Source organism: Xyrauchen texanus, chromosome 15 (assembly GCF_025860055.1).
Source record: "Xyrauchen texanus isolate HMW12.3.18 chromosome 15, RBS_HiC_50CHRs, whole genome shotgun sequence".
Taxonomy (NCBI): Eukaryota; Metazoa; Chordata; class Actinopteri; order Cypriniformes; family Catostomidae; genus Xyrauchen; species Xyrauchen texanus.
Window position 1 is genome coordinate 19,603,446 of NC_068290.1, and position 27,772 is coordinate 19,631,217.

Consider the following 27,772-nt stretch of genomic DNA (forward strand, 5'->3'; position numbering starts at 1 on the left):
TTTTTATTAGGTCAACGAAAACGAAGATGAGAAGAAAAAGGCGCATCATGACGATGGTTTTATTAAAGCACACTATTGATGAAAATATCATGAGATAAAAACGATACTGTAAGATATTAACAGTGCAAGATATTTCAAGGAGAAGAAACATCAAAAGAATGTATATATAGAAGATATTAGATATACTGTAGATTCATCTAACCCATTAATAATTGGGGATTTCTCCACTTGAGCTGTGTGAGTTGAACACAGGCAAAATGTGCCATTTCAAAACGGGGTAAATACTTAATTCAAATGCATCCTATTTATACATGATTTTAATCACTATAGTAGCCTATATCCACAACATATACACTCACCTAAAGGATTGTTAGGAACACCTGTTGAATTTCTCATTAATGCAATTATCTAATCAACCAGTCACATGGCAGTTGCTTCAATGCATTTAGGGGTGTGGTCCTGGTCAAGACAATCTCCTGAACTCCAAACTGAATGTCAGAATGGGAAAGAAAGGTGATTTAAGCCATTTTGAGCGTGGCATGGTTGTTGGTGCCAGACGGGCCGGTCTGAGTATTTCACAATCTGCTCAGTTACTGGGATTTTCACGCACAACCATTTCTAGGGTTTACAAAGAATGGTGTGAAAAGGGAAAACATCCAGTATGCGGCAGTCCTGTGGGCGAAAATGCCTTGTTGATGCTAGAGGTCAGAGAATGGGCCGACTGATTCAAGCTTATAGAAGAGCAACTTTGCCTGAAATAACCACTCGTTACAACCGAGGTATGCAGCAAAGCATTTGTGAAGCCACAACACGCACAACCTTGAGGCGGATGAGCTACAACAGCAGAAGACCCCACCGGGTACCACTCATCTCCACTACAAATAGGAAAAAGAGGCTACAATTTGCAAGAGCTCACCAAAATTGGACAGTTGAAGACTGGAAAAATGTTGCCTGGTCTGATGAGTCTCGATTTCTGTTGAGACATTCAGATGGTAGAGTCAGAATTTGGCGTAAACAGAATGAGAACATGGATCCATCATGCCTTGTTACCACTGTGCAGGCTGGTGGTGGTGGTGTAATGGTGTGGGGGATGTTTTCTTGGCACACTTTAGGCCCCTTAGTGCCAATTGGGCATCGTTTAAATGCCACGGCCTACCTGACCATTGTTTCTGACCATGTCCATCCCTTTATGGCCACCATGTACCCATCCTCTGATGGCTACTTCCAGCAGGATAATGCACCATGTCACAAAGCTCGAATCATTTCAAATTGGTTTCTTGAACATGACAATGAGTTCACTGTACTAAAATGGCCCCCACAGTCACCAGATCTCAACCCAATAGAGCATCTTTGGGATGTGGTGGAACGTGAGCTTCATGCCCTGGATGTGCATCCCACAAATCTCCATCAACTGCAAGATGCTATCCTAACAATATGGGCCAACATTTCTAAAGAATGCTTTCAGCACCTTGTTGAATCAATGCCACGTAGAATTAAGGCAGTTCTGAAGGTGAAAGGGGGTCAAGCACAGTATTAGTATGGTGTTCCTAATAATCCTTTAGGTGAGTGTATGTACTATAACAACTTACATCTGCACAGTGAAGCCAATGAACAGGTGAACTTAAACAAAATAATGTGGATATACGTAATTTTCTTTGCGTAAGTTGCACTGTTTCCGTTAGAAACATGATACACTCAATGTAATATCCGTTCACAGAAAATGAATACGTCTCTAAAGCATGAAGAATTCAGAACACAGTAGGCTAACTTCAAAATTGTAGCTAATACTTCAGTCTATTCATTATTATTTTAGAAGATTTTAATAACTAATAACATTATTAGACTTTCAATTGTGAACAACTCTGTTTGTAAACGAATCTAATTAGTTAACTATACAATCCTGTTCCGACTCATATGGCTCAAGGATGTTTTTTCCTTGTAGCTAAACGATGTGACTGCTTTGGTTGCTTTTTTGTACCTTAGAAGACTGACTGTAGTATGAGCAATTAGCCTTTTAGTGTGGGCTATAAAAGAGCACATCATGGATTGGACAAACATGCACATATACAAACCTATTGAACGTATACGCCCCTATGCTTCAACAAGTAAAGGCGACAGACACTGTCTAATGTAAGGAGTGTACAACCACTTTTTATTCCCAATTTGTGAAAATGTAAATAAAAAAAAATTAAAGAAATAAATATTACAATGATTGCAGTTTTTTTTTTAAAGCTGGCTAATCCAACAGCTCAGTCACGTGGAAGTAGAACGGCATATTCCATACAGTATATTATATATAATGGCATATAGTTTAAAGGAATATTCCGGGTTCAGTACAAGTTAAGCTCAATCAAAAGCATTTGTGGCCTGTTGATTACTACATCAAATTATTTTGAGTCATCTCTCATTTTCTTAAAAAAAAAAAATCAAAGCCCTTACAATGGAAGTGAATAGGGCTAATTTGAGGGTTTAAAGGCTGAAATATGTGTGTGTGTGTGTGTGTGTGTGTGTGTGTGTGTGTGTGTGTGTGTGTGTGTGTGTGTGTATATTTTTTTTTTTTTATTATTATCTCTATGCTGTTTTGTATTGTTGTGCACTGGAAGTTCCTGTCACCAAGACAAATTCCTTGTATGTATAGGCATAGGCATACTTGGCAATAAAGTTGATTCTGATTCTGAAATGTGAAGCATATAATTTTTTTTAAAGCATTTCCATTAATTGTTCTGTTAAAACACATGTAATATTTGAGTTGTAAAGCTGAATAAATTGTGATTTTTACAGTCCTTTAGGGCAGTATTTCCAAAACCACTGTGCCGCCGCACACTAGTGTCAGGTGTGCTGTAGAAAATGATCAGATTACACAAAATAAATCAGGGCTCTGGACTGAGACTATTTTTCAACCATTTTTCTAACAGTGCGATTAAACTTGACAAGAGGTCGCATTGGTGCGACTACAAAGTTGGCTGACTCTCTGATTGTGCTCTATAGTTTTTTGTTCCGTATGATAAATATCAACTGGCAAATGTTCCAAACTTGAAAGGAAACAGCTTTACCCAGATCAGTCAGCGCTACTCAATGGACAGATCAGCGCAGAGACGTTTTCATTGACATTGAGGAAAAGGATTTTATAAATGTAGTTAATATTTTTTTGTAAATGTACAAATGTACAGCATCTGATTTGTTGTTGTTTGTGTAGACAGATTTTTAGGGTGCTTAAACTTGGTAAGGAATTTGGTCAGACTAAAAAAAGATTAGGTCAGGTATTTTTATGTCATTCAGAGGGACCTTCTGACCAACAACCACGAAATAGGATTCTAAAATAATTTTGGCCTGACAGAAAGGTTCACTGAGCGAATTTGAACACTTGAGTCTTGAATCTTTTACACAGTTAAGATACTTTCATTTTCTTAGACCAATTCATTAGAATGATGGATGATTTAATACAATCTTCAGATTTGCTTAACTTACTGGGTATATCCCAGGATGCTTCATATTGAATATTGAGTGTGAAAGTTTGCCAAACTTAATTTAACAGACTTATGGTTTATGACTAAGCTCTTGGTAATGTTTGAATTACATCACAAGTAGCTCAATAAATCTACAAATCTTTGAAGAAAGCAATTTTATCTTGCAATAAGACTTTTAATTATGCCTTCTGGATGCAAACAAAACATGTTTGAATAATGTTATGAGTGATGTAGCTATTTTATATATATATATATGAATTCTGAGGGTAGACAAAACTCAGTGGATGTGTAATTTAAGGCACAATGAAAGATGGACAGATATGAAAGAAAAAAGCTAGAAGTAACAAGAAAGCGTAAGCAGGGGGTGAAAGAAAAAATAATCACTTTTCAATGAACATACCTCCTCCAGAATATGAAGATATTGTTAATGACTGTGTTCGTCTGATTCTAAGCCTCACATAGACAATGCCTTTATTTCACCTGACAATTACAGGCCCACAAATACAATAGCTTTATTCAACAATTCCATTCCACTTCTTTTCATATTCAGGCAAACAAAAAAGAAGTTCAGAGAAAAAGGTATTTACTTATCCCAAGTATAATTTTTTTCCCCCAGTTGTTTAACTCAAGGGTGGATAGAAAAGATGTATCTGTCTGTCCTTTAAGCCAGGGATATGTGTTGGCCTTCCAAGTTTTTTGCAAGCACTTTATTTCCACCAGTTCCTTTTAAAAATGTAATCATTTTATTGAAACGAGAAAAACGTTCTTACATAACCACCAATTCAATATATTACAAAATATAAGAACATAAAGACACTTATAAATGGAAACAATAATAATAATAATTGAAATGTTAACAAACCATTACTTTAAGATAATTTTACACAAATCAACTTTTATTTTGTTTCATAAAACTAAAACAACAGAATAGTTCACCCAAAAATTAAAATGCTGTAATTTTTTCCCTCAACCTCATGTTTTTTTTTTTTCGACTTTTCCTATGTATGTAAAACTACTACATTATGCAAACCAAAGTTATCTTTCTACTTAAGGTACAGATTACTCTAAAACATGAACTGCCCTGTGATTTCAAACAGTCATGTTGTTTTTAGTCTCAATCAAGTAATTTCTTTAGATAGAATGTTAATGTAGACACTACCTGGGGCTTAGGCAAGTTACCAAATTCTGGACTGCCGACCACTGTAAAACGTCCATAATCTCACATCTAAGAAATGTTCAAGTAGATTAATGCATTCAATTTGAACTTAAATGGAGAACTCTGGATACACCATAGCTGTGTTCCTCTGGGCCAAGCATTTGATTTTATCCTTCTCTTTTATCTGTTGCTGAGCACTCAAAGAGTCAGCATCTGGGAGTGATATGCAGCTAAGCATAGAGAGAGTGCACAAGTATCAATCCCTAAAGTAATTATCTCAGCTCCACCTCATTCCAAAAGGCTAAATATAAGTGACAGTTTAGCTCCCAAAGGCTGCCATGTTCAGGTGTAAAAGGGAGGATGTGTGTTTGAGTGTATTCTGCATTCACACTCGCACAGTTTGGCTTTGAGTATACATTTTTCCTGTGCAGTCTGTCTCTTCCATACACAGATGCACACACACACACACACACACACAACGCAGATACAGAAAGGCTGGTGAGTGTGGTTGTGGTAGATTGGAATTGTCAGAGGTGTCACATTAAATGTGCTATTATTAAGTCCAGGCTGAATTTTATGGCCTTGCAGGGTTGTAAATTGATTGGTCAGTCCCTTAAATTACTTATCCATCGAGCGATGTCTGTATCCGTCCCAACTTTTCTCTGCTTTCTCTCTGTCTTTCTCCCCACTCCCTTTCACCTTATACCTACAAGAGAGCTTGGTCTTGACAGCATGGGATGCTGAGAGTGGCTGCCATATGAGTTGAAAGAGGTTTAAGGGGTCACCGTGTATATCTGCCCCACTTTCTGGCCCCTGTCAAGGCCATGACTCTCTTTAGGGACATAACAAGAAAGTCTGTCTCTGTATGTCCATCACAGGAAACTTCAAAAAGCTTGAAAAGTTTGGTGTGTAAGAATCACCTCTTTAGAGCAGAAAGAGTCAAATGCTTCCTTTTCAGTGTTTGTTCCTTTCAGGCTCTGCAGGGGATGGAAAAGTCTACACTTTAGTTGCATTTCCGAGTCAAAAGCAATGTACAATAGAGGATTGTGTGTGCTTGGGTCTAGACCTTGTACATTCAAGTCTTAAGTGTTTTTCTCTTGACCAGATCTATTGATGGTGCTTAATTAAAACATGATCAGGTGAATGGATTAAGCAGATAGGTAGAGTCTGACAAGAGTATTGACAACAGATTGATCAACTAAGTGAAGATTGCAGGCTCTCAAAGGAGAGATTAAGTCTGTTTAATAAATTAACATTGGAACTCAAGAGATAACCAGATCATTAAATTGTAAGCACTTCTCTCTCCCTGGAGAACCAACAAGCATAACTCAACCATTATGTATTCTGCTTTTCATTGAAAACTAATTTACCGTTCAGCAGAACAGAGTTAAGTATCAGGCGTTAACAAGCAGGGATTCAGTGGTCAGAGGTCATGAAAGCAGGCTTAACTGACCCTGTAGTACACTTGACTATGATTAAGATTGACCATAAATAATTCTGATTATAGGCGAATATCACAAACCCTATTTAATATTCAAAATTAATTGTCTGATAATTGGATGACTTGGCTGATAAACAGAAGTGGTAACTCATTTCCAAAATCCACCAATATACTGTATACAGTGCATCCAGAAAGTATTCACAAAGTATTTTTCCACATTTTGTTATGTGATTGTTATTGTATATGAATACTTATGTACATGTGATTTTTTTTTATTTTTATTTTTTTATAAATTTGCAAAGATTTCAAACAAACTTCTTTCACGTTGTCATTATGGGTATTGTTTGTAGAATTTTGAGGAAAATAATGAATTTAATCCATTTTGGAATAAGGCTGTAACATAACAAAATGTGGAAAAAGTTAAGTGCTGTGAATACATTCCGGATGCACTGTATGTCAATACATAGTAAACAATTTCTGTTTTTAGGGTTTTAAAGATTTTTTGTTTGTTGTTTTTTTTAATATATTTTAAGTTTAAGCAAATTTGTGCAAATATTGTATAAAACAAGTGTTCGTTTCACTTTAGTAAATTTGTGTACATCTGGTTTGCTGTGATTAAATTATATTTGTATTAACCATCGGCCATCCTGCTCTCTGGATGTCGGTATCGGCTCGGCCATAAAAAAAACCATTTTGGTAAACCATTACTTAAAGTAAATGAAGCCTTTTTTAGGATTACGTTTCTTTTAAGCCTTTATTTTTAGGATGAATCTATGTTAAAGGAATAATTCAACCAAAAAGGAAAATATTATTATTATTTACTGACTCTCGTCATTTCAAACTTTATGGATTTATGCATTTCTTTCTTCTGTGGAAAAAAAAAAAGGGGAAAAAAAATCATACTGTCAAAGGGCAAAAAGCATCATAAAACCACTGTAAATGTTGTCGATATAAATCATGCAATTTTTTACAAGTTTTTGAAGCCACTTCACTATCACTTTGTGTAATGACAGTCCGAAATTAAGTCTGTTAAGTCTCATGTGCCCAAATCAAATATGGCGAAACATCAATTACATCAAAACTCATCGGTTCTTGTGTCATGACGTCATGACATATGGTCACAAAATGGGATTATATTACAGTCTAAAAATACTGCATCACAGTATTATATCACCATTGAGAATAATAGGAATTACAAAACAGACACATGCGATTAATTCAGGATACATTTGCCTACATTTATTTTATAACCAAAAGTTTTCTTTATTGTTGAGCAGTTGTGGAATTAGTTGGAAATAAGGAGTTACATATGGAATGTTTGAGTAAATGAAGATCTGTTTTCTGTTTTCCAGATGGCCACAGAGGTGCTGGAGGATCTTTTAGAAGAGGATGATGAGGTTGTGCAGGTGAGTGTTAGGTTTTCATGGTAGGAGTGTTATTAGTCATTTCACATGAGATATTTAAATAAAGAAGTTTCAAAAATACAGTCTGTTTTTAAACAATTCTATTTATATCACAGTAAGTTCAATTGTCTAATCTGATTGGAGAAGTGGCATTCCAAGAGTGCACTGTTTTTTTTCTCTTTGTATCACTCCACTTGTCTCTGTTTGTGGCATTGTAGACATGATGTTAGTCTGTCTTTAGCACAGTTGATACTGCTTGGATTTGTTTGGAACTATTTTTTGAAACTGGTGCAAAAATAGATAAAAGAACTAGCCATAATTTGTTGATATTCTATATTAATTATAATAGATTTTTAAAATGTAATATAAAATTCTGGTTTATAGAACTGTTGTACAAAACGCACTCGCAGTCCTGCAGTTGCACTAAATATCATCATGTGTGATTACCTGTCGCACTCTGCTGCACCCTCGTGCTTACGGCCGAATTACAATCGTGCTGATTTTCATTACAAAACCATTCTTGCTTTTTTGATATTTGAAACGCATCAGACTTAGATGATACAATGATAACAAATAATGTTGTTATATTGGAAAATGAATGACTAATAATAAATATCTAATAGTGTTTGAATCCTGATCCTGATCTTATCAGGCCAATCCAACAGACCTCGCCTTGTAGGAAATTTGACAACAGTGTTTATTGCTCACTGTCTCAGACGGCTGGATGAATAATTTATGACTTTAAATCCTGCTAAAGCAGGGGTTTTCTTGTGTGAAAGTGCTTTGGTCTTCAGTTTACTTTTTCAGCCATGGAAATTATGAACATAAAGCCAGGGCGGCTGAAACAGAGACATCATGCTTTATCTGATGACCCACTACACTCAGATAATACACGCACACTCATTCACTCACACACACACGCACACTCATTCACTCACTCACACACACACACACACACACACACACACACACACACACACACACACACACACACACACACACACAATGTATATATAACCATGTCACAAATCTCCCTCCCACACCTCAGTGCCACATAAACTATGGTTCACTTTATTGCTCCAGAATACTTTAAAAATTATTACACAGAAAGGCATTCTGATCTATTATTCAAACTTATTAAAACATAACATGTTCAAACAACATGTTAAGAATTACTACATGAATAATAAGCAAAATTGAAAGCCATTGTTTTAATCAAACAAATATGAAACTTACTCTCACAATTTAATTTGAGTGACTGCCTGTAATAATGAGATGGTGAATGATGGTTTTAGAGGTTTGCTGATGCTGGGAGAGGTTTGCATCTAGGCATAAATAAAAACAATCACACCGTGTCTAGCCAGGCAAAAAAGGAGGTGATATTCTGAGATTGTCTCGTTGTCTGTCTCATTGTCTGTCACCTCATCTCTCTAGAGGTGAGTGCCACAGATACAGGAAGTTAACACTTGTTCCATTGTGGTATTATGGTGTCCTGTTGTGTATCTTTGCCTGAGGATGAATGGGGATATGACTGATGCTTTTCGATATGTCCTGCCCCAACTTCCTGTTTCAATAAGACAAACAGTGTCCCCAAAAAGTTTGTTTTTTTATGGGATGAAAAGGGCACATTTGGACACTTAAGTGATACTTAAAAAATTGGAATTTCAGTTTGTGGTGATGTGGCCATGGCAGAGCAATGTCTGTGGAGAGCGAGGCCAGGAGAGGAAGAACGGTAAAGATTGACACCTGTGGGAAATTATCTCTAACAGTTAGTCTGTGTTACAGTTAGAGCTAAAGTGGGATAAAAAGGGAGTCCAGACCGCCAGAGGAGAGAGAGAGACGCACGCAGCAGTGATTGTGTGTGCTTTTGATTTTGTTGTGCAAACTGAAAAGTGTAAATAAAGAATTACATGGGCTGTTCACTTGACTCATGCTTCCTCAATAGAAGAGCTAGAGACGTGTCACAGTGAAAACGCCATTATGGAGTCCTTGCCACTGGCCGAATTGTTCAAGACTCTCGCCAGCATCCACCAAACCCAACATCAGTCTCGACTTGATCTGTGTATGGCACAGGAGCATCGGTTCCAGGCACTCTTCCAGGCTCAAGCGGAGGGCCGGCAGGTGCTTGGAGCTTGGTATACCAGGAGGGGTTTTCAGCCATGACGCCGGACATGGTCATGCTTCATGTCACCCTGATCAAGATGGGACCTCAGGGGGCTTTTATCAAGCTTTTCAAGCGAATGACTGCCTAATGCCGCTGTTGTCCGGGGAAGCCCAACTCACGGCCCAACAACTTCCTGCAACCAACCTCCTGGTGTATGAAGATCTGAAGAAAGCCATCCTGCAATGGGTCGGCCGAGCCCAGAGCAACAACGGCAACACTTCCGCTCACTGACGCTCGCCAAGCTCAGCCACCTGTTCATATTCATTCGACAGCTCCCATGACACCTGCTAAGGATGATTGCTGGCAGAAGATCACAACGTCGAAGAGGTACTCGATCTGGTGGTCCTGGAGCAGTTCATCGCTCGGCTACTGAAAGGGACAGCGGCAGGTGATCCTCAGGCCGGGGCGCAGATGGCCGTGGCAGATTTCCTCTCTAGAAATGGGGGGGGGGAGTAAGTCACAGGCCAGATGGCTCCCTGGCCTGATTCGGGTGATGGGGGTATGTGGTGATATGGGCGTGGCGGAGCAACATCTGTGCAGAGCAAGCTGGGAGATTGTGGGAAATTATCTCTAACAGCTGTTCTGTGTTACAGTAAGAGCTGGAGAGGGATAAAAAGGAGAGAGAGAGACGCACGCAGCAGGGATCATGTGTGCTTTTGTTTATGTTGTACTGAAAAGCAGTGGCAGAGCTAAGAGGTGACCAGGGGTGGACTGAATCCTGGCCACCCCATTGGCCACCCCACTCGCAGTTGCTGTTTTAGTCTTTTTTTTTTCTCTTTTTTTCTTTTTTTGGCACAATTTAGTTGAGGTGAAATAATCTCTGTACAAATGTGTACAGGCTCCGCCCCTGCTGAAAAGTGTGAACAAAGAATTCACATAGTTCATTTGAAAATAATATATCAAAAGTGGTATCTGCAAACAATGACTCTAGTCCTTTTCTCAGAACTTACATTTCTTAGCCATTCTGTCAATTACTTTTTAACCAACTGATGTCAAAGTGATGTATAGTGGATGTATGAAGTCTTCTGTGAAATATTTTGAATACTGTGCTATTAGTTTTTATAAGATATTCATACATTTTAAATGGATAGTTCACCCAAAATATATATACCCTCGTGATGTTCCAAACCCATTTGTCTTTCTTTCTTCTATGGAACACTGAATGAGATGTTAGACAGAATATTAGCCTTAGCCACGTTTCATTTAGCACCTTTCTTACATTGCATCTTTATTTTATGTTCAACTGTAGAAAGTAAGTTGTAGGTGTCTGGAACAAAATGAGGGTGGATAAAAGATGACAGAAGTTTCATTATTGTGTAAACTATCCTTTTAAGGGTGACTTAAGTGCCCAAATACTTTTTGAGGCCATCATTCAGACAGAAAATAAAATTATGCAAGATCCACAGGCTTCATGTAGCCAGTAAGAGTGGTGTTTTGGAGGACAAATCTTCTGCCATCTCTCATACTGACTCCATCTCCACTCTCAAACAGTCAGAACAAAACCATAGCAGTCCTCACCCACAAGGGAGAGGACTGTGCAAACACACGCACACACACCTACACACTCTCTCTAATAGATATTTGTTAGATTGAGAGCACTTACAGAGTGTTCTGAACATTGGATTTAGGAGAGTCAGAGTGTGAAACAGAAAGAGAGTGGGAGTGAGGGAGGTTTGAATTATCTGTGGTGTTATTGAGACATCAGAGGAGAGTATAGAGTGTAACGGTAGGTAATAAAGTGAATTGCACTTCAAAACAACACAACAAAAGCATGCACACACGCTCTTTCCCACAGCCTATTTGCGTCTGACTTCTCTTTATTCCATATTCTAATTTTTTAGGAAACAAACAAAGCTGCCTGATTGTTTTGTTCTCCTCTTTTTGCATCAAAGTAAGACTTATATCAAATATTTATGTCGCTGACAGAGTGAATAGGAAGTGGTTTACAACAAATCTTTTTCTTTTTTTCTTTTTTATTGTTGAAGTGGCTTACTGTCTTATCAGTTCTGTCCAGCTTTTGAAAGTTTTTACTGTATGTTCACTAGACGTGGGAATTGCGATTCAATATTATTGTGATTCTTTATTTTTAGTGTATTTTGATTCAAAACTCTGATATATTGTTATCTTTTACTCACTTGTTTCTCATTCATCTTCTTTAGACTTCGGTGCTTTCTGTAGAGCCATATAAGTAGCGGCATTTATTAATTTAGCAGACGCTTTTATCCAAAGCGACTTACAAAAAGGGGAAGGATACAACATTAGCGATTCGTCTTAAGGAGGCAGTACTTTGAAAAGTTCTGCATTACGAAGTTTCATTTGCATTAGAAAAGTATTAGCCTAGACAGAGATTAGAGTGCAACACATTTTGTCACTGGCATGCCAGTGAAATCCAAAATATTTTGTGAAGGAATATCACATCAGTACACAAAGACAATTGCAGTCTAGCTGTACAGAGGAACTGTACAGACATTTTCAGAAATTCACGTCATTGTTAAGTTAATGTTGTAGTGTCAGGCTGGTTGGGATGCTCAAACAAACAGAGCAATGTTTGCAAGCACCAGTGTTTTCACTTTTTGGGGAAATTGACCCACGAATAGTTTACTTATAGTTGTTTCGCATATTAAGCTGAGATACAAGATAATTTTTACATTGAAAAAAATTACATCAATTTGTAACAAAATGTAACAACACAACAAAATATTGCAATACTTCGAAATATGAACTAACGTTCACCCTGATTTTTGAAGTTACAATTTAATCTGAAATCTTTAAATGTTCAAATGTGTGTTTTTACATCATCTCTATTGTCTTCCTGTCTCAGGTGTGGTATCTTTTGGGTTGGCTGTTTTATTTGCAACTCAACAAACAAGACTTAACAAACAACCCGGTGAACTTCAGAAAATCAGCCTTGACCTATCTTATTAAGGCCAAAAAGGTATGCGCGCACACAACTCTATCTCACACACACACAACTCTATCTCACACACACACAGTTCTTTTTGGAAATGATGAGGCCATCTGAATTTCTTTTTTTCCTCTTTTCTGACTTTTCATTCTCCCCCACACGATCATAGACACAAACACTCACACAGACATTTTCTAACTGCCTGATCTCTCCTCCCTCTGTCCCTTCTCATTTTTTTCCATCTGTCATGGCTTTCTCAGCAGCATGCTGCCAACTCTGCTGGTATTCTCTCTGAAGAAACCTCTGGTCACTTTTGGCAGTCTTTTATGTTCTTCCTCTGTTGGTTTTCTATCTGTGTGCATTTTTCATGCTCTGTTAGATCAAGGGATGGGTGTTATGGTATATCACAGTATAAGTCATTTTCTATCACTTCAGTTGTGTATATCTTGATATTGTTATTTCTTCCGGAAACTGAATCCAATAATTGTTTATAAAATGGTAATATCTGTTCTTGATACGCAGTGAATTATATACAAAACAAATGAAGGGTACTTAATCTCATTTAATTATTTCCATTAAGATTATATTTCTAACAAACTAATTACAAGGCTAAAATTAGTAAAAAAAAAAATGGTTTCACATTAAAGCTGCACTTTGTAACTTTGTGCTCTCTAGCGACATCTGTGGTTGAAAGTTAAATCTGCATGCAATTTGTGGAAGAACATGAGTCATATATTGGCACTGCTATTCTGGCAGATGAACGGTGACATAATTATTTATTTTCATGTTTTTATTATGTTATATAATTAAACATTTAAAATGGGGGACTGGAGTATTTATGCTGGCTACCACCCCTGGAGTTGCGAGTTAGAATCCAGGGTGTGCTGAGTTACTTCAGCCAGATCTCCTAAGCAACCAAATTGGTCCGGTTGCTAGAGAGGGTAGAGTCACAAGGGATAACCTCCTTGAGGTCGCGATTAGTGGTTCTCGCTCTTAACGTGGCACGTGGTAAGTTGTGCGTGGATCGCGGAGAGTATGCTGGGAGTCTCCTCAGTGTCATGCACAATGAGCCACGTGATAAGATGCATGGATTGACAATCTCAGAAGATGATGCAACTGAGACTTGTCCTCCACCACCTGGATTGAGGTGAATAACCACGCCACAACAAGTACCTACTAAGTAGTGGGAATTGGGCATTCCAAACTTTGGAGAAAGAGAGATAAAAAATAAATAAATAAAAACATTTAAAATGGAAAGATTACTTTGATGAAGATAAAAAACACTCTTATTTACATATTTAGAATGAAGGAATTTTACACTTATAGATCTTTTCTGACACTACACTCAAAGTGCTTTTGCATAGAGGACAGAGGACTCTTCTCCCCAGTTACCAGTATATTTTATTAGGATTATTCAAGTGTTTTATCTAACATTAATGTTTGTATTATACTTATACATTTAGGAAATGAATCATTTATGGCTGATACAAGTTCAATATAACACATTATTATTTTTATATTATATTGCACAGCCTTAGTTGATAATGCAAGTAATACTACAATAGTATATCTATGCAATGGGCACCATTCAGTAATAATGTGTATAAAATATACTTTTTTTTTTAATTAACATAATATGCTTAAATATGCAAGATAACAATTACAAGAGGTCAGTTTTAGAAGCCATACATAAACATGTGACAACTTGGATACATCGCGATCGGTTAACGCACAAGTAATGTTCGATTTATAAAAGCATGACATCCAATATAAGCTTATATCAAATAACATATCCAAGCATTATAGCAGGTAAACAACTTTTCCAAATGGATAACACATCCATCCAGACTGCTTAAACTGAAATAATCCGACCCAACAGCTCAAAATACTAATAATTTTTATAGTCTTACCATAGTGAATTGTGTGAGGTAAGGACATTGGTTTGAACACTGATTATGTACTCAATCTATAATGGTAATTTGTTCATTTTTAACTAAAAACATCATAAAAAGTGCAACTCTTGTTTTTCTCTCCAATTTGGCATGCCCAAATCTCATTGCACTCTAATTCCTCGTGGTGGTGCATTGATTCCCCTCGATCCGGGCGGCGGACGATGAATCTCAGTTGACGCCATCTTATCACGTGGCTTGTTGAGCACGTTACCGCGGAGACCTAGCACGGCATACAGTTTTGTTTTACAGCTGATATACGCATACAAATTTAATATTTATGCAGCAAGTTATACTCACAACCTACAGTCATAGTTTGTTAACACCAGAGTAGACTATAGTTTTCTGCTTAGTGTTAATTTTTTTTAAACTGCTCAGTGGATATACATACAGCAGTATAAACATTATAGCCATATCTCTACTTTTTAAACATTTAGACCATTGCATGGGTCTGTGAGACTCTTGTGATCCAACTCATTGCAAGCATGTAATTTGAAATACAATCTGATAAAAAAAGAGGTTCTTCCTTTACAAGATCAAGCGCTAATAGTACTATAAACCTAATATAGATAATAGATTTCTAAACAGTATTTAGTATATTATATAGTTTTTAAAATAGATACCCTGATGGAATGACCTCTAATTAAATAATTTTCTATCTATTTGTGGATTTATTACTTTTTATCTGTTTGGGACTTCAAATAGCCTTCCCCACTCTATCACTTTCTGATTTGACAAGCTCATCTCTGAGTAAGTGCTCACTTTCTTGCTTGTCGCTGGTTGTTTTTGCGGTTCTGATCGTAGCCATCCCTAAAACACTCATTTGTGTTTTGAGTTATGTTGGCCAACGTGGATTGTAAACCTGGCCGTGTACTGTAGATAGAGTGGTAAGGATGTTTTTGTTTTTGGTGTTTGTTCCGGCATAATGGAGTTTCATTATTGATGTTTGCCAGTCACAGCAGGAATTCCAACCTATGTTTTATTACTCATCCCTGGATTACAGCGTCTGATTTCCTCATTTGTTCTATCTGTTTGAATTTATAATCACTCCGTGTTTCCCTGGGAATCACACTTCGTCCCCGGTACGTCCAGCGAAGATCTCATCATGATCTCTACTAGAGTGTGCCAGATGTCTCTTCTGTCAGTTGCCACATACCGGCCATCTGGTCTACAGTTCGCCATTTCCCCGCCCATAGTAGTTAGAAATAAAGCGTTTGCTTCGAAATCTTAGTTCGAAGCACACATTATTTAGCACTGCCAACAATGCAGAACCTTTTACAATTAAGATGACCTTAGTGAATGCAAGGACAATAAGGAATATATCTTTCATTTTTAAAGTCTTTTTCGATCTCACTCACTGGATTTTTTTTATTTGTGAAAGAGTCTTGGCTTACATTTGCATTTTATGCATTTGGCAGACTTTTTTATCCAAAGCGACTTACAGTACACTTATTACAGGGACAATCCCCCCGGAGCAACCTGGAGTTAAGTGCCTTGCTCAAGGACACAATGGTGGTGGCTGTGGGGATTGAACCAGCGACCTTCTGATTTACAGTTATGTGCTTTAGCCCACTACGCCACCACCACTCATTACGCTTAATCCTGCCTTCTTCTGTTCTCCAAGGACTTCTGGGTATGGTGGTGGTGTGGCCACTATTTTTAGAAACCGTTTTAAATGCAAAACTCTCCCTACAGACATGTTTTAGTGTTTTGAGGTCCAACTATTAAATATTGATATTAAAGGTCCTGTTCTATGTGCATTGGTGTACAGGCCTCAACATTTTAATAAGGTCTTCATTCATCAGTTCTCTGACATTTTGCTCTGGCCCAGTGTCTCTCTGTGAAAGACTGCTGATTCTAGGGGATTTTAACATTTACCTTTGTTGTCCAGTTAAATTTGGTCATATTTGTTATGCCTTTTAGAATCTTTAAGTTCTTTTCAGTTTTTTTTTTTTACAAACATTGTATTATTACTTTAGACACTGTTGCTTCTCTCAAGCCAAGGAGAGTTAAGGGCAAGGGTGCCTCCCAGCTTTGGCTAAATGGCTTCAGCAGCGCTCTGAGAAAGTTAGAGTGCATTAGGGAAAAAATACAAATTTCAGGTCTCTTACAGTATGGCATTTTAAAGGCTTGTTTATTTAAATTATCAAAATGTTTAGTGAAGGAAGCCAAATCAAAATTTCTCTATAAACTTATTGCTGAAAATGCTTTTTTTTTTTTAAATACAATTGACTGTTAAAACCAAGTGCTGTTGCATTTCCTGATGCTTCTCCTGAGACCTGTGAGAAATAAAAAATAAATGTACTCATAAAATCTAGGAGAGTAAATATTTTACTTTGCCTTGATCTGCCTCTGTAATCATCCCCTCCTAGCTGTTTGACTCACTTTCAACCCATCTCTTCATACCAGCTAGCTGGTTTAATTTCTACTATGATATCTTAAAGTTTTACTAATAACATCCTCCTCTCTTGACTTGTGTGCCTTTTTAGTTTTACTGGTTCTGAGTGCTGCTTTCAACTAAGGCTGTCACTATCGATTATTTTTGTAATCAAGTAATATAACGAATATTCTGATGATTAATCAAGTATCTGCTAAAAATGCTTTAACTCAGATTGCATGAAGTTGTTGTTGAAGTAGTGACGGTTGGCTAAAATTCATTTATTAGTTTTGATGATCTATAATTTTTTTTTTATATACATTTAGCTGACAGGCATTGGCTACTCCAGGTGTGCCCAACCTTTTTTTAATGCTAGATCTACTTTTATATCAACTAGTTCAACGTGAAGATCTTTTTTAACTATCAATTACATGCAACACAGGATACAAATTTGAACAGTAATCGTGTCTGAGACATTTGAGGTTGTAAACATTGTTGTGCTTGTGCTACATACTGCACAGATCGCAAAAGCTTGTTACTTGCCCCATGTGCTGTGTAATTTGCCTTTAAGCATCTGGAAAATTAGTTTCTTCTTTTGTAAACCCTGTTAATGATTTAACATGCTACAACTGGCCATTACTCTCTTAGGTAAGCCTGTTTCATATTGTGTTATTTCTCTTGTTCATCCACCGTTGTCATGGTAAGTAGAAGGGTGATTTGGCCTTTTCAATCATCGCCCCCAAACTTTGAAACAGTTTCCCATTTCACAAAAGGTCCACTCCTCCTTTTGTTATTTTTACATCTACCCTTAAATCTCTTATTTACTATTTAGCTTTTGATAAAGTTTGAATTGAGGCTGTATTTTGTCATGTATTCCCATACTCACCAGATTAAGTTTCAGAAACAGTGATGCATGCGCTCTCACATATACATATACTGTATATCCATATGTCTCAATTTTTTTTTTGAGTCTACAGAGCACAGACCTTCATCGCATACAGTATAGTTCATTGCTGCATGCTCTATTGATGGATAATTATGGCTAGCCAATAGGAAATAAAAAGACTCTCACTCCTCGTCGATTCTAGCTCCTTTTCAAGGTCATGCATCTGTAAACATTCAAAACAGAACAGTTAGAAGCTAGAGTAAATGTACCCAACACTTGATGTACTGCAAATAACTTTACAGATCACTGATCCTGAAGAGGCAATATTTTAGCCTTGCAGCATAGTTCAACAGTGATGTGCATGGATAGTAGACACAAAGAAGGGGAAAGCTGTAGACCCAACAAGCCCAGTTGTGGATGGATGGAACCTCTGATAAAGATGACTGATAGATAGCTGTATAATATATTTTAGCTGTATATTTATATACAGGAACAAAATAAGAATTAGGGCTTTGAATTGAAAAAAAGTGTAACTAATTAATTGCAGTTTTTTGTGATTAACCATGGTGCATGTTACATAACAAACATTAAATATAATAATAAATATATGTACTTTATAATTTGTCTCAAAGAAATTGGTTGGTCATCATTTATTTTAAATATTTAAATATGTACATGTTAAAATGTAAAAGAAATTGCAGATAGAGTTAACAAGACAATTTTCTTTAGGTAAAAATCTTTGATATAAGTATACTGCCTTTCAGCTCTGTCTTTAACACCATCATCCCGGCTCTGCTCCAGGAGAAGCTCTCCTAACTAAGTGTGCCTGACTACACCTGCAGGTGGATCACTGACTTCCTGTCTGACAGGAAGCAGCATGTGAAGCTGGGGAAACATGTCTTCGACTCACAGACCATTAGCACTGGATCCCCCCAGGGCTGCGTTCTTTCTCCTCTGCTCTTCTCCCTGTTCACTTACAGCTGCACCTCCAGTCACCAGTCCGTCAAGCTTCTGAAGTTTGCGGACGACACCTCCCTCATCGGACTCATCTCTGATGGTGACGAGTCCGCCTACAGGTGGGAGGTTGACCACCTGGTGACCTGGTGCAATCAAAACAACCTTGAGCTCAATGCTCTAAAGACAGTGAAGATGGATGTGGACTTCAGGAAGAACTCAGCCTCACCTGCACCTGCCCCCATCACCCTCTGTGACTCCACTATCGACACTGTGGAGTCTTTCCGCTTCCTGGGAACTATCATCTCCCAGGACCTCAAGTGGGAGCTGAACATCAGCTCCCTCATCAAGAAAGCACAACAGAGAATGTACTTCCTGCGGCAGCTGAAGAAATTCAACCTGCCAAAGACTATGATGGTGCACTTCTACACAGCCATCATCGAGTCCATCCTCCATCACTATCTGGTACGCTGCTACTACTGCCAAGGACAAGGGCAGACTGCAGCGTGTCATCCGGTCTGCAGAGAAGGTGATTGGCTGCAATCTGCCGCCTTTCCAGGACCTGTACGCCTCCAGGACCCTGAAGCGTACTGGAAAGATTGTGGCTAATCTCTCCCACCCCAGCCACAATCTCTTTGAGACACTCCCCTCTGGCAGAAGGCTGAGGTCCATCAGTTTCTTCCCTTCCGTCACTTGCCTTATCAACAAGGCCCGGTACCCACCCTGACACTCTCAACACTCCACCTCTGGCTCTACATGCTACTGTACTTTTAATATATACTGTGTGGACATATTTATATTTATATTGCTTATATTTAAATACTTGTTTTTTATATTTAGAGAATGTGTGCATGTGCCTACAACACCAAAACAAATTCCTTGTATGCGCAAAAAACATACTTGGCAATAAAGCTTTCTCTGATTCTGATTCTGGTGGCCAATTTTGGAATAATGTACAGAATTTGCTCTTATGGATATAAATTGTTACTTTTATTCACCAAAGTGGCATTCAACTGATCACTATGTATAGTCAGGAGATTTATAAGGTGAAAAATTACTATTACAATTTGACAATTTTTTTCAGAACTTCTAAACCTACTTAAAAGTGTTCTCATCAAATAAATCCTCCAATTGCAGCAATGAAAGCTTTGCAGATACTTGGCATTCTAGCTGTCAGTTTGTCCAGATACTCTGGTGACATTTCACACCACACTTCCTGTAGCACTTGCCATAGATGTGGCTGTCTTGTCGGGCACTTCTCACGCACCTTACAGTCTAGCTGATCCCATAAAATCTCAATAGGGTTAAGATCCATAACACTCTTTTCCAATTGTCTGTTGTCCATTGTCTGTGTTTCTTTGCCCACTCTAACCTTTTCTCTTTTTCTCTGCAATTCTTCCCATAAGGCCTGCACCCCTGAGTCTTCTCTTTACTGTTGTACATGAAATTGGTGTTGAGTGGGTAGAATTCAATGAAGCTGTCAGCTGAGGACATGTGAGGCGTCTACTTCTCAAACTAGAGACTCTGATGTACTTATCCTCTTGTTTAGTTGTACATCTGGCCTTCCACATCTCTTTCTGTCCTTGTTAGAGTCAGTTGTCCTTTGTCTTTGAAGACTGTAGTCTACACCTTTGTATGAAATCTTCATTTTTTTATTTTTTTTGGCAATATCAAGCATTGTATAACATTCATTCCTCTAAACAATAATTGACTGATGAGTTTCTAGAGAAAGCTGTTTCTTTTTTGCCATTTTTGACCTTATATTGACCTTAAGACAAGCCAGTCTATTGCCATGCCATACCATGGCAACTCAAAAATAAACACAATGACAATGTTAAGCTTAATTTAACAAACCGAATAGCTTTCAGCTGTGTTTGATAAAATGGCAAGTTATTTTCTAATACCAAATTAGCAATTTAGCATGATTACTCAAGGTTAAGGTGTTGGAGTGATGGCTGCTGGAAATGGGGCCTGTCTAGATTTTATCAAAATTACTTTTTTCAAATAGTGATGGTGCTGTTTTTTTTTACATCAGTAATATCCTGACTTGACATTGTGATTAGTTGAATGCCACTTTGGTAAATTAAAGTACCAATTTCCTTCCAAAACTTTTGGCCACCGTTGTATGTGTATACATGCCATTTTATGGCAAGCAGTAATTAAAAGTTCTTTAAAAAAAATCTTCTGGCATTTTCCAGTGGATTTTAAAAAAATAAAAAAAATTGGATCAAATGGGCAGGTTTAACTTATATCAAGCATTACTGGCAAAATAAACTTAAGTGTACTTTGTTAATGCTTTATTTGACACTATAAATGCAGATATAAATCAAATTGAATGCTAAAGTTTAATTTGCTGAAACTATTATTTTCTCTGGCTGCCGTTTAGTCTCTATCGTGCACATGCTGGGTCTCTGTTTTGCTTTTGACACTGGTTCAGTTGACAGTGAGTGAGCATTTTCGGGCAATGCATAGAGATACGGCAGCTGATACCATATCTCTCCCACACCTTTCTCACCACTTGTGGGTGAATTCTCCATTGTCCATACAGTAAAACCGCTTCGTGTTTATTATGCCTGGGACATAATATCGTGTATTGAATAAGCGTGCCCTGCTCAAAGTACAAAACTTTGCTAGGATGTGCAGTCTGACTGGAAGCTGCCGTGCGAAAGAGAGAGAGATTTACGGACAGCTGTCCGACACCGTTGTGTGTTTTTGTTTTTGGTTTAGCCCGGTTGTCACCTACTCCTTTCCATTAATCCCTTTACACTTTCTAGCCATTTTAAATGCACATGTGTATTTTGTCTTGCTGTACTGGCAAAGTTTTTATGTCAAAACAAGTGAAAAAAATCTACCAGTGCTGAAGAAGTAATCAAAGTATTTAGAATACGTTACTGACCTTGAGTAATCTAACGAAATACATTACAAATGACATTTACAGCATGTATTCTGTAATCTGTAGTTGAGTACATTTCAGAAGTAACCCTCCCAACCCTGGTTTTATATATAGATTTGAAAGCAAAGATCCACATCCAATTAATGAATCCATGCGTCAATGAATATAACATAACTGACTCTTTATTCCAAAATAATTTTATAGGTCTCCCCTACCACATAATCTTGATTGACTTGATTTTGATCTCTGCAGATTTATGCTGTTACATACATTTTTCAAAAGCAAATTTGCAAAACATTTGCACAGGCTTAAAATATGTAAATATGACCTGACGAGTCATGTGCTTGGCTTTGGATCAGACTTGTGAATATTTAATTACCATCGCACAAAACGTCTCAATTATTCATCTGGTCTTTAATCATTGCACCATATTGGCCGAGCTTTTGTTAGCTGTGTCATTAATATGGCCGTAAGTAAGCAAACAGTAATTATTTATTAATTAGCCTTTTTGAAGGTCATCTCTCTGCACTATAATATACGCTGCCAGTTATGAATAAGTTAGTCTAATGTTGCTAGTATACCTCTCAGTATTAAAAATGATAACCTTTTATATTTTAGTAATAGAATCGCCATAAATTATTGATTTGATCATTTGATCTTGTAAATTTCCTGAATTTGGGATTATACAGTACCAGCAAAAATTAAAAGAGCAATGTAGAGTTTCCTGCTGTCTCTGTAAGACTGCATAGATCTTCTGTAGCTGAGCATTAATTGTAGCCAGAGAAGAAAATTACAATTTTAGTAATTATTTTGGTTACTTGGTGATGTATGTTCAAAGTGATTTTACAATGCCGTAATAAAAGACAACTCTGTATTCTCATAAGGCCAGTTTATTGTCATTATTATGATTATAAGCATAAATAAATGAAATGCAGGTAATCCACCTCATATCTAAAATAATTTTATGCTTTAAAACATAATATTACCTTGCTGTATTATTAAGTGCTGTGCTTTTAAGCTTCCATATAGTTACATGCATTTGTAAACCCCTTTAATACAATGCCTATGCTGTAGTGGTCATTAACAAATTGTTGTAAAATTTATGGCTCCTGAGCTAATCTCTTGATTACAGCGTCGATTTATTTCCCCTGCTTCTCAGATGAAGCACTTTGATTTTAATTAGTTTGTGGCTACTCTTCCTGCTGTGGATTTGTTTTCCGTGTGCCTGCGTTCATATTGCTATTTTCTACCTTAATTTCATCCTTCTCTCGCTTCCTTTACTCTCCGCTCATTTCTTCGTCACACTCTATGACTTCTGGCAGAGTTCAGATTCCACTTTAGCTGCTATTCACCATTGATTTTGTGCCTTCTGCTTGATGTTCAGCTCTTTACACATCACTCCCTCAGTACCCACCTCTCCTCCCCTGCCATAACTCACTTACCTCTCTTTTCTCCTTCTTTCTCTCCTGCCATACCTCACTACCTCTCTATTCTCCTTCTTTCTCTCCTGCCATACCTCACTACCTCTCTATTCTCCTTCTTTCTCTCCTGCCATACCTCACTACCTCTCTATTCTCCTTCTTTCTCTCCTGCCATACCTCACTACCTCTCTATTCTCCTTCTTTCTCTCCTGCCATACCTCACTACCTCTCTATTCTCCTTTCTCTCCTGCCATACCTCACTACCTCTCTTTTCTCCTTCTTTCTCCTCTGCCATACCTCACTACCTCTCTATTCCCCTTCTTTCTCTCCTGCCATACCTCACTACCTCTCTATTCTCCTTCTTTCTCCTCTGCCATACCTCACTACCTCTCTATTCCCCTTCTTTCTCCTCTGCCATACCTCACTACCTCTCTTTTCTCCTTCTTTCTCTCCTGCCATACCTCACTACCTCTCTTTTCTCCTTCTTTCTCTCCTGCCATACCTCACTACCTCTCTTTTCTCCTTCTTTCTCTCCTGCCATACCTCACTACCTCTCTTTTCTCCTTCTTTCTCTCCTGCCATACCTCACTACCTCTCTTTTCTCCTTCTTTCTCTTCTGCCATACCTCACTACCTCTCTATTCTCCTTCTTTCTCTCCTGCCATACCTCACTACCTCTCTATTCTCCTTCTTTCTCTCCTGCCATACCTCACTACCTCTCTATTCTCCTTCTTTCTCTCCTGCCATACCTCACTACCTCTCTATTCTCCTTCTTTCTCTCCTGCCATACCTCACTACCTCTCTTTTCTCCTTCTTTCTCTCCTGCCATACCTCACTACCTCTCTATTCTCCTTCTTTCTCTCCTGCCATACCTCACTACCTCTCTATTCTCCTTCTTTCTCTCCTGCCATACCTCACTACCTCTCTTTTCTCCTTCTTTCTCTCCTGCCATACCTCACTACCTCTCTTTTCTCCTTCTTTCTCTTCTGCCATACCTCACTACCTCTCTATTCTCCTTCTTTCTCTCCTGCCATACCTCACTACCTCTCTTTTCTCCTTCTTTCTCTCCTGCCATACCTCACTACCTCTCTATTCTCCTTCTTTCTCTCCTGCCATACCTCACTACCTCTCTATTCTCCTTCTTTCTCTTCTGCCATACCTCACTACCTCTCTATTCTCCTTCTTTCTCTTCTGCCATACCTCACTACCTCTCTTTTCTCCTTCTTTCTCTCCTGCCATACCTCACTACCTCTCTTTTCTCCTTCTTTCTCTCCTGCCATACTTCACTACCTCTCTTTTCTCCTTCTTTCTCTCCTGCCATACCTCACTACCTCTCTTTTCTCCTTCTTTCTCTCCTGCCATACCTCACTACCTCTCTTTTCTCCTTCTTTCTCTCCTGCCATACCTCACTACCTCTCTTTTCTCCTACTTTTTCTTCTGCCATACCTCACTACCTCTCTTTTGTGCCTCTATTTTTCAGTTACCAGACTTTTCTACCTCTATCCACCTTTTTCTTGAACACAAAAGTTTTCAGATTCATACTGGAAATTGTTTTCGCAGAGTGTTTTCCATTAACCGATTTGTTGTTTAAAGTTAGGGTAGTTTTCCCAAAAATGAAAATGTATAATAATGATAGTCACTCATCCCAGTGCTATTTTATATTTTATACCACTAATAATAGCAGTAACAGTTTAACCTTCAATAACGGCACCGCAACTTCACGCAGTTGCTTAATAATTACTGATTTGTGTAACAAGCTCAAAGATACTAATGATTTCTCTTTGGAGCAGTTTTGAAGCTCATAATGGATATCTCTATTTTTATTTTTAACCGTATCTCATGCATTTTACTGGTTGCTAGCATTTCGCAATTCATGTAAATATAATGTAATTTTACAGTGTGGGGCATTAACATATAACTGCAGCATATAACTTGTAAAAGTTTGGAAATGGGGCACTTTAAAAATAAATATCAATGATCGGTATCAGCTGATCTCAGTGATTAAATATCTGTGATCAGTAACAGCCTCAAACAGCCATTGTTTTTAAGGGTTGTATTGTGTAATTTTATATAGTCATTATTCTTTAGGTAAACATGTTCATGTGTGCTATTGATATAAATAAAAGCAGCTGTTTCAAAATCCTGCTGTTAAATAAGTAAATGTTACCATAATAACAGCTCTGCAGTTCTAGCTTGAGACAATGAAACAAGTAGGGAGCTATCGTGGTGGCACTCATTGCTTGTTCAAGTAGCTCTTTTCTGCCTCTATTCCTCAGTACCTCTCTCTCCATTCCTCCATCCATCAGGTCATTTTTTCTTTCTTCATCCCTTTGTGTATCTCATTATCTTTTACGAACTACCTCTGTCGCTCTGTCCAGTATTGATCTAGAAAGTATTGATTGAGTTTTTAGTGTACCACCACATTTTCAGTCATTAATAATCTTGCATTTAATGATATCATGCTTATGGTAGGATGTATGTATGCTTTCCACCTCTTGGATTCTGAATTGATAGAGATAGATAGTCACACGTTCAATCGATCCTCAAGGGTAAATTGAGAAAAAACAAATTCAAATTTAATCTGCTTTTTTTTTCTGTTTGGAAGTATAGATCTCGATTGGCACAGTGTTACTGCAGTGTTAGTAAAGTGTTTGTGTTCAGTCAGGGGTGCAAAATTACCAGCTTTGAGTCTCTCATTGCTCTGTCTGTAACTTACCATGGCAGCTCTCAAAAACGCCTGTAGCAAGACCTACACAAACAAGACACATCTTCTATGTGACCTTGAGAAACTAATAAACGCAGTTGAAAAATGTGTGTGTGAGCGAGAAATGGAGTCTACACGCTCTCTTCCCATCCTATTTAAACAAATTATTTTGCAGGTCTGCTCTTTTCTACCAGTACATCAGAATGAATGTTGTGTTTCTTGGGAAAGGTGTATGTTTTTAAGCATCCATGTAGGTTTTCCTGATGTCTGTGTGCAGATGTGGTCTGTAATTTGATCGTTTTGTTTGTATTTACTGTACACACGTGTTTTCCTGCCCTATGGTTAATAAGTTTTAGTTTGAAAATGCATCATTTTCTCTACGTTTTGGCCTTCCATCCACACTGAGGTGACATTTTTGATAGTGAAAACTGAGTTTTTTTTAAAACGCTCTCCCAAGTGGATGAATTTGAAAAATACTACTTCGCGTTGTAGTGTGGACAGGGAAAACAGAGATATCTGAAAACAATGGCCTATGTTGTAGCAGCATAGTTGTGCCTGCTATTCACTTTGATAGCATTGTAAACCTACACGTTGCATTCATTGACAGGAAGTTTATTCGGAAATATTGTCTGCCGACAAAACACGAGGGCAGTTGTGTTTCATACCGTACATGGAACGTTGATTTTTTTTGCATGAGCAGTAAAGGGATTTAAACGTCTTTATATGTTTCAGTGTGGATGAGAAACGGATGGAAAATGTTTGAAAACTGTGGCATGTACGAAGAGCATTTCGAAAACGAAAATGCCATTTTCAGATGAATCTGGATTAATGTGGACATACCCTAAATGTATTGACAAGTTTTGCAGTGTAAACATACTAAAACATTCTCTTACATGTCATGTTTAGTGATGTTACTCTCATTTCAAGCATTTTCTACCATTTAAGTACTCTCCAAACCAACTTGATCTTGTTACCTATCTTTTATTTATTAGGGTTAACAAAGCACAGGATTTTAAACCACCTGCAGGAAAATATTTGAATCACCAAACACAAAATGAGGTCAATTTTGAATTCATACTTACTGTATTTATATCATGTTTTGCTTTCTTATCTGCATTTTACTATAGTAACTGTTGGTGTTTTTATTTCTTGCTGTCTTGTCATGATATCAGAGCTCTGGCCCACGGGCCGCATGGAGCCCTCAAGCAATGCTTTATGTCCATTGTTATAATGTCATCAACAAAAATCTATTCATCAATAGACTATCAAATGATTATGAATTGTGAGGTGTCCATCTTCAAGAGTATTTATGGTATTAGATTGCTGAATCGCAGTACAGAGAGGAAATAAACTGCAAAAGGATGTAATGAATGAAAAATAATTTTATAATGGTAAAAGGCTCTGTAGGATCTTTGTGCGGCTCTCTGGAGTACACTTACCACATAATTCCTTATGTCAGTTCTGAAAATAAAATCATTATGTCTGTGGAGAGTACTCATATTGATAGCCGCACCAACATGTGTAAGTGTATGTATGTATGTATGTGTGTGTGTAACATTATGTTTTATTCTAAAACTGAAAAAAGGTCTTTGTAAGGTTTAGGGGGTAGGGGATAGAAAAAATACCACAAGATCACTATCAAAATAATGGAAGTCGATGGAAAGTCCCCACCATGATAGAAAACAGTATGTGTAGTGTTCAGAAATAAATGACTATCTGTCAACTGGACAGTAAGGTCAGTTGTGGATCAGAGGTTAGTGCAGCCCAGCAGTTCATCAGAGGAGAGTGGTACAGACCGAGAGTGAGAGATACGGGCCAAATAGAGTGATTTAGAGACAGTGGGATGAGTCCTTGATGGTAATCTGAATGATGAAAGAAGGCAAAGAAAGGACAGACAGAAACACAATCCCAATTATTAACCTCAACACACAAGACACTTTCAGTGGACTTCTGGATTACATTTTAGGGTTAGAAAAACCAAAAAAAGGGACCGTTTTTGGTGTGTACATACTTAGCTATTGTTTGGGAACAGTTTAGTCTACTATTATTAGCT

General features: G+C 37.7%; 1 protein-coding gene across 1 annotated transcript in view; it reads left to right on the forward strand.

Moving 5' to 3' along the window:
- si:dkey-12j5.1 (uncharacterized) overlaps positions 1-27,772 on the forward strand; it is a 128,970-nt gene that overhangs the window by 85,199 nt on the left and 15,999 nt on the right. The window contains exons 9-10 of the mRNA XM_052144155.1: positions 7,417-7,470; positions 12,453-12,566. Of these exons, the coding sequence (XP_052000115.1) occupies positions 7,417-7,470; positions 12,453-12,566 (168 nt within the window). The remainder of the gene's footprint in view (positions 1-7,416; positions 7,471-12,452; positions 12,567-27,772) is intronic.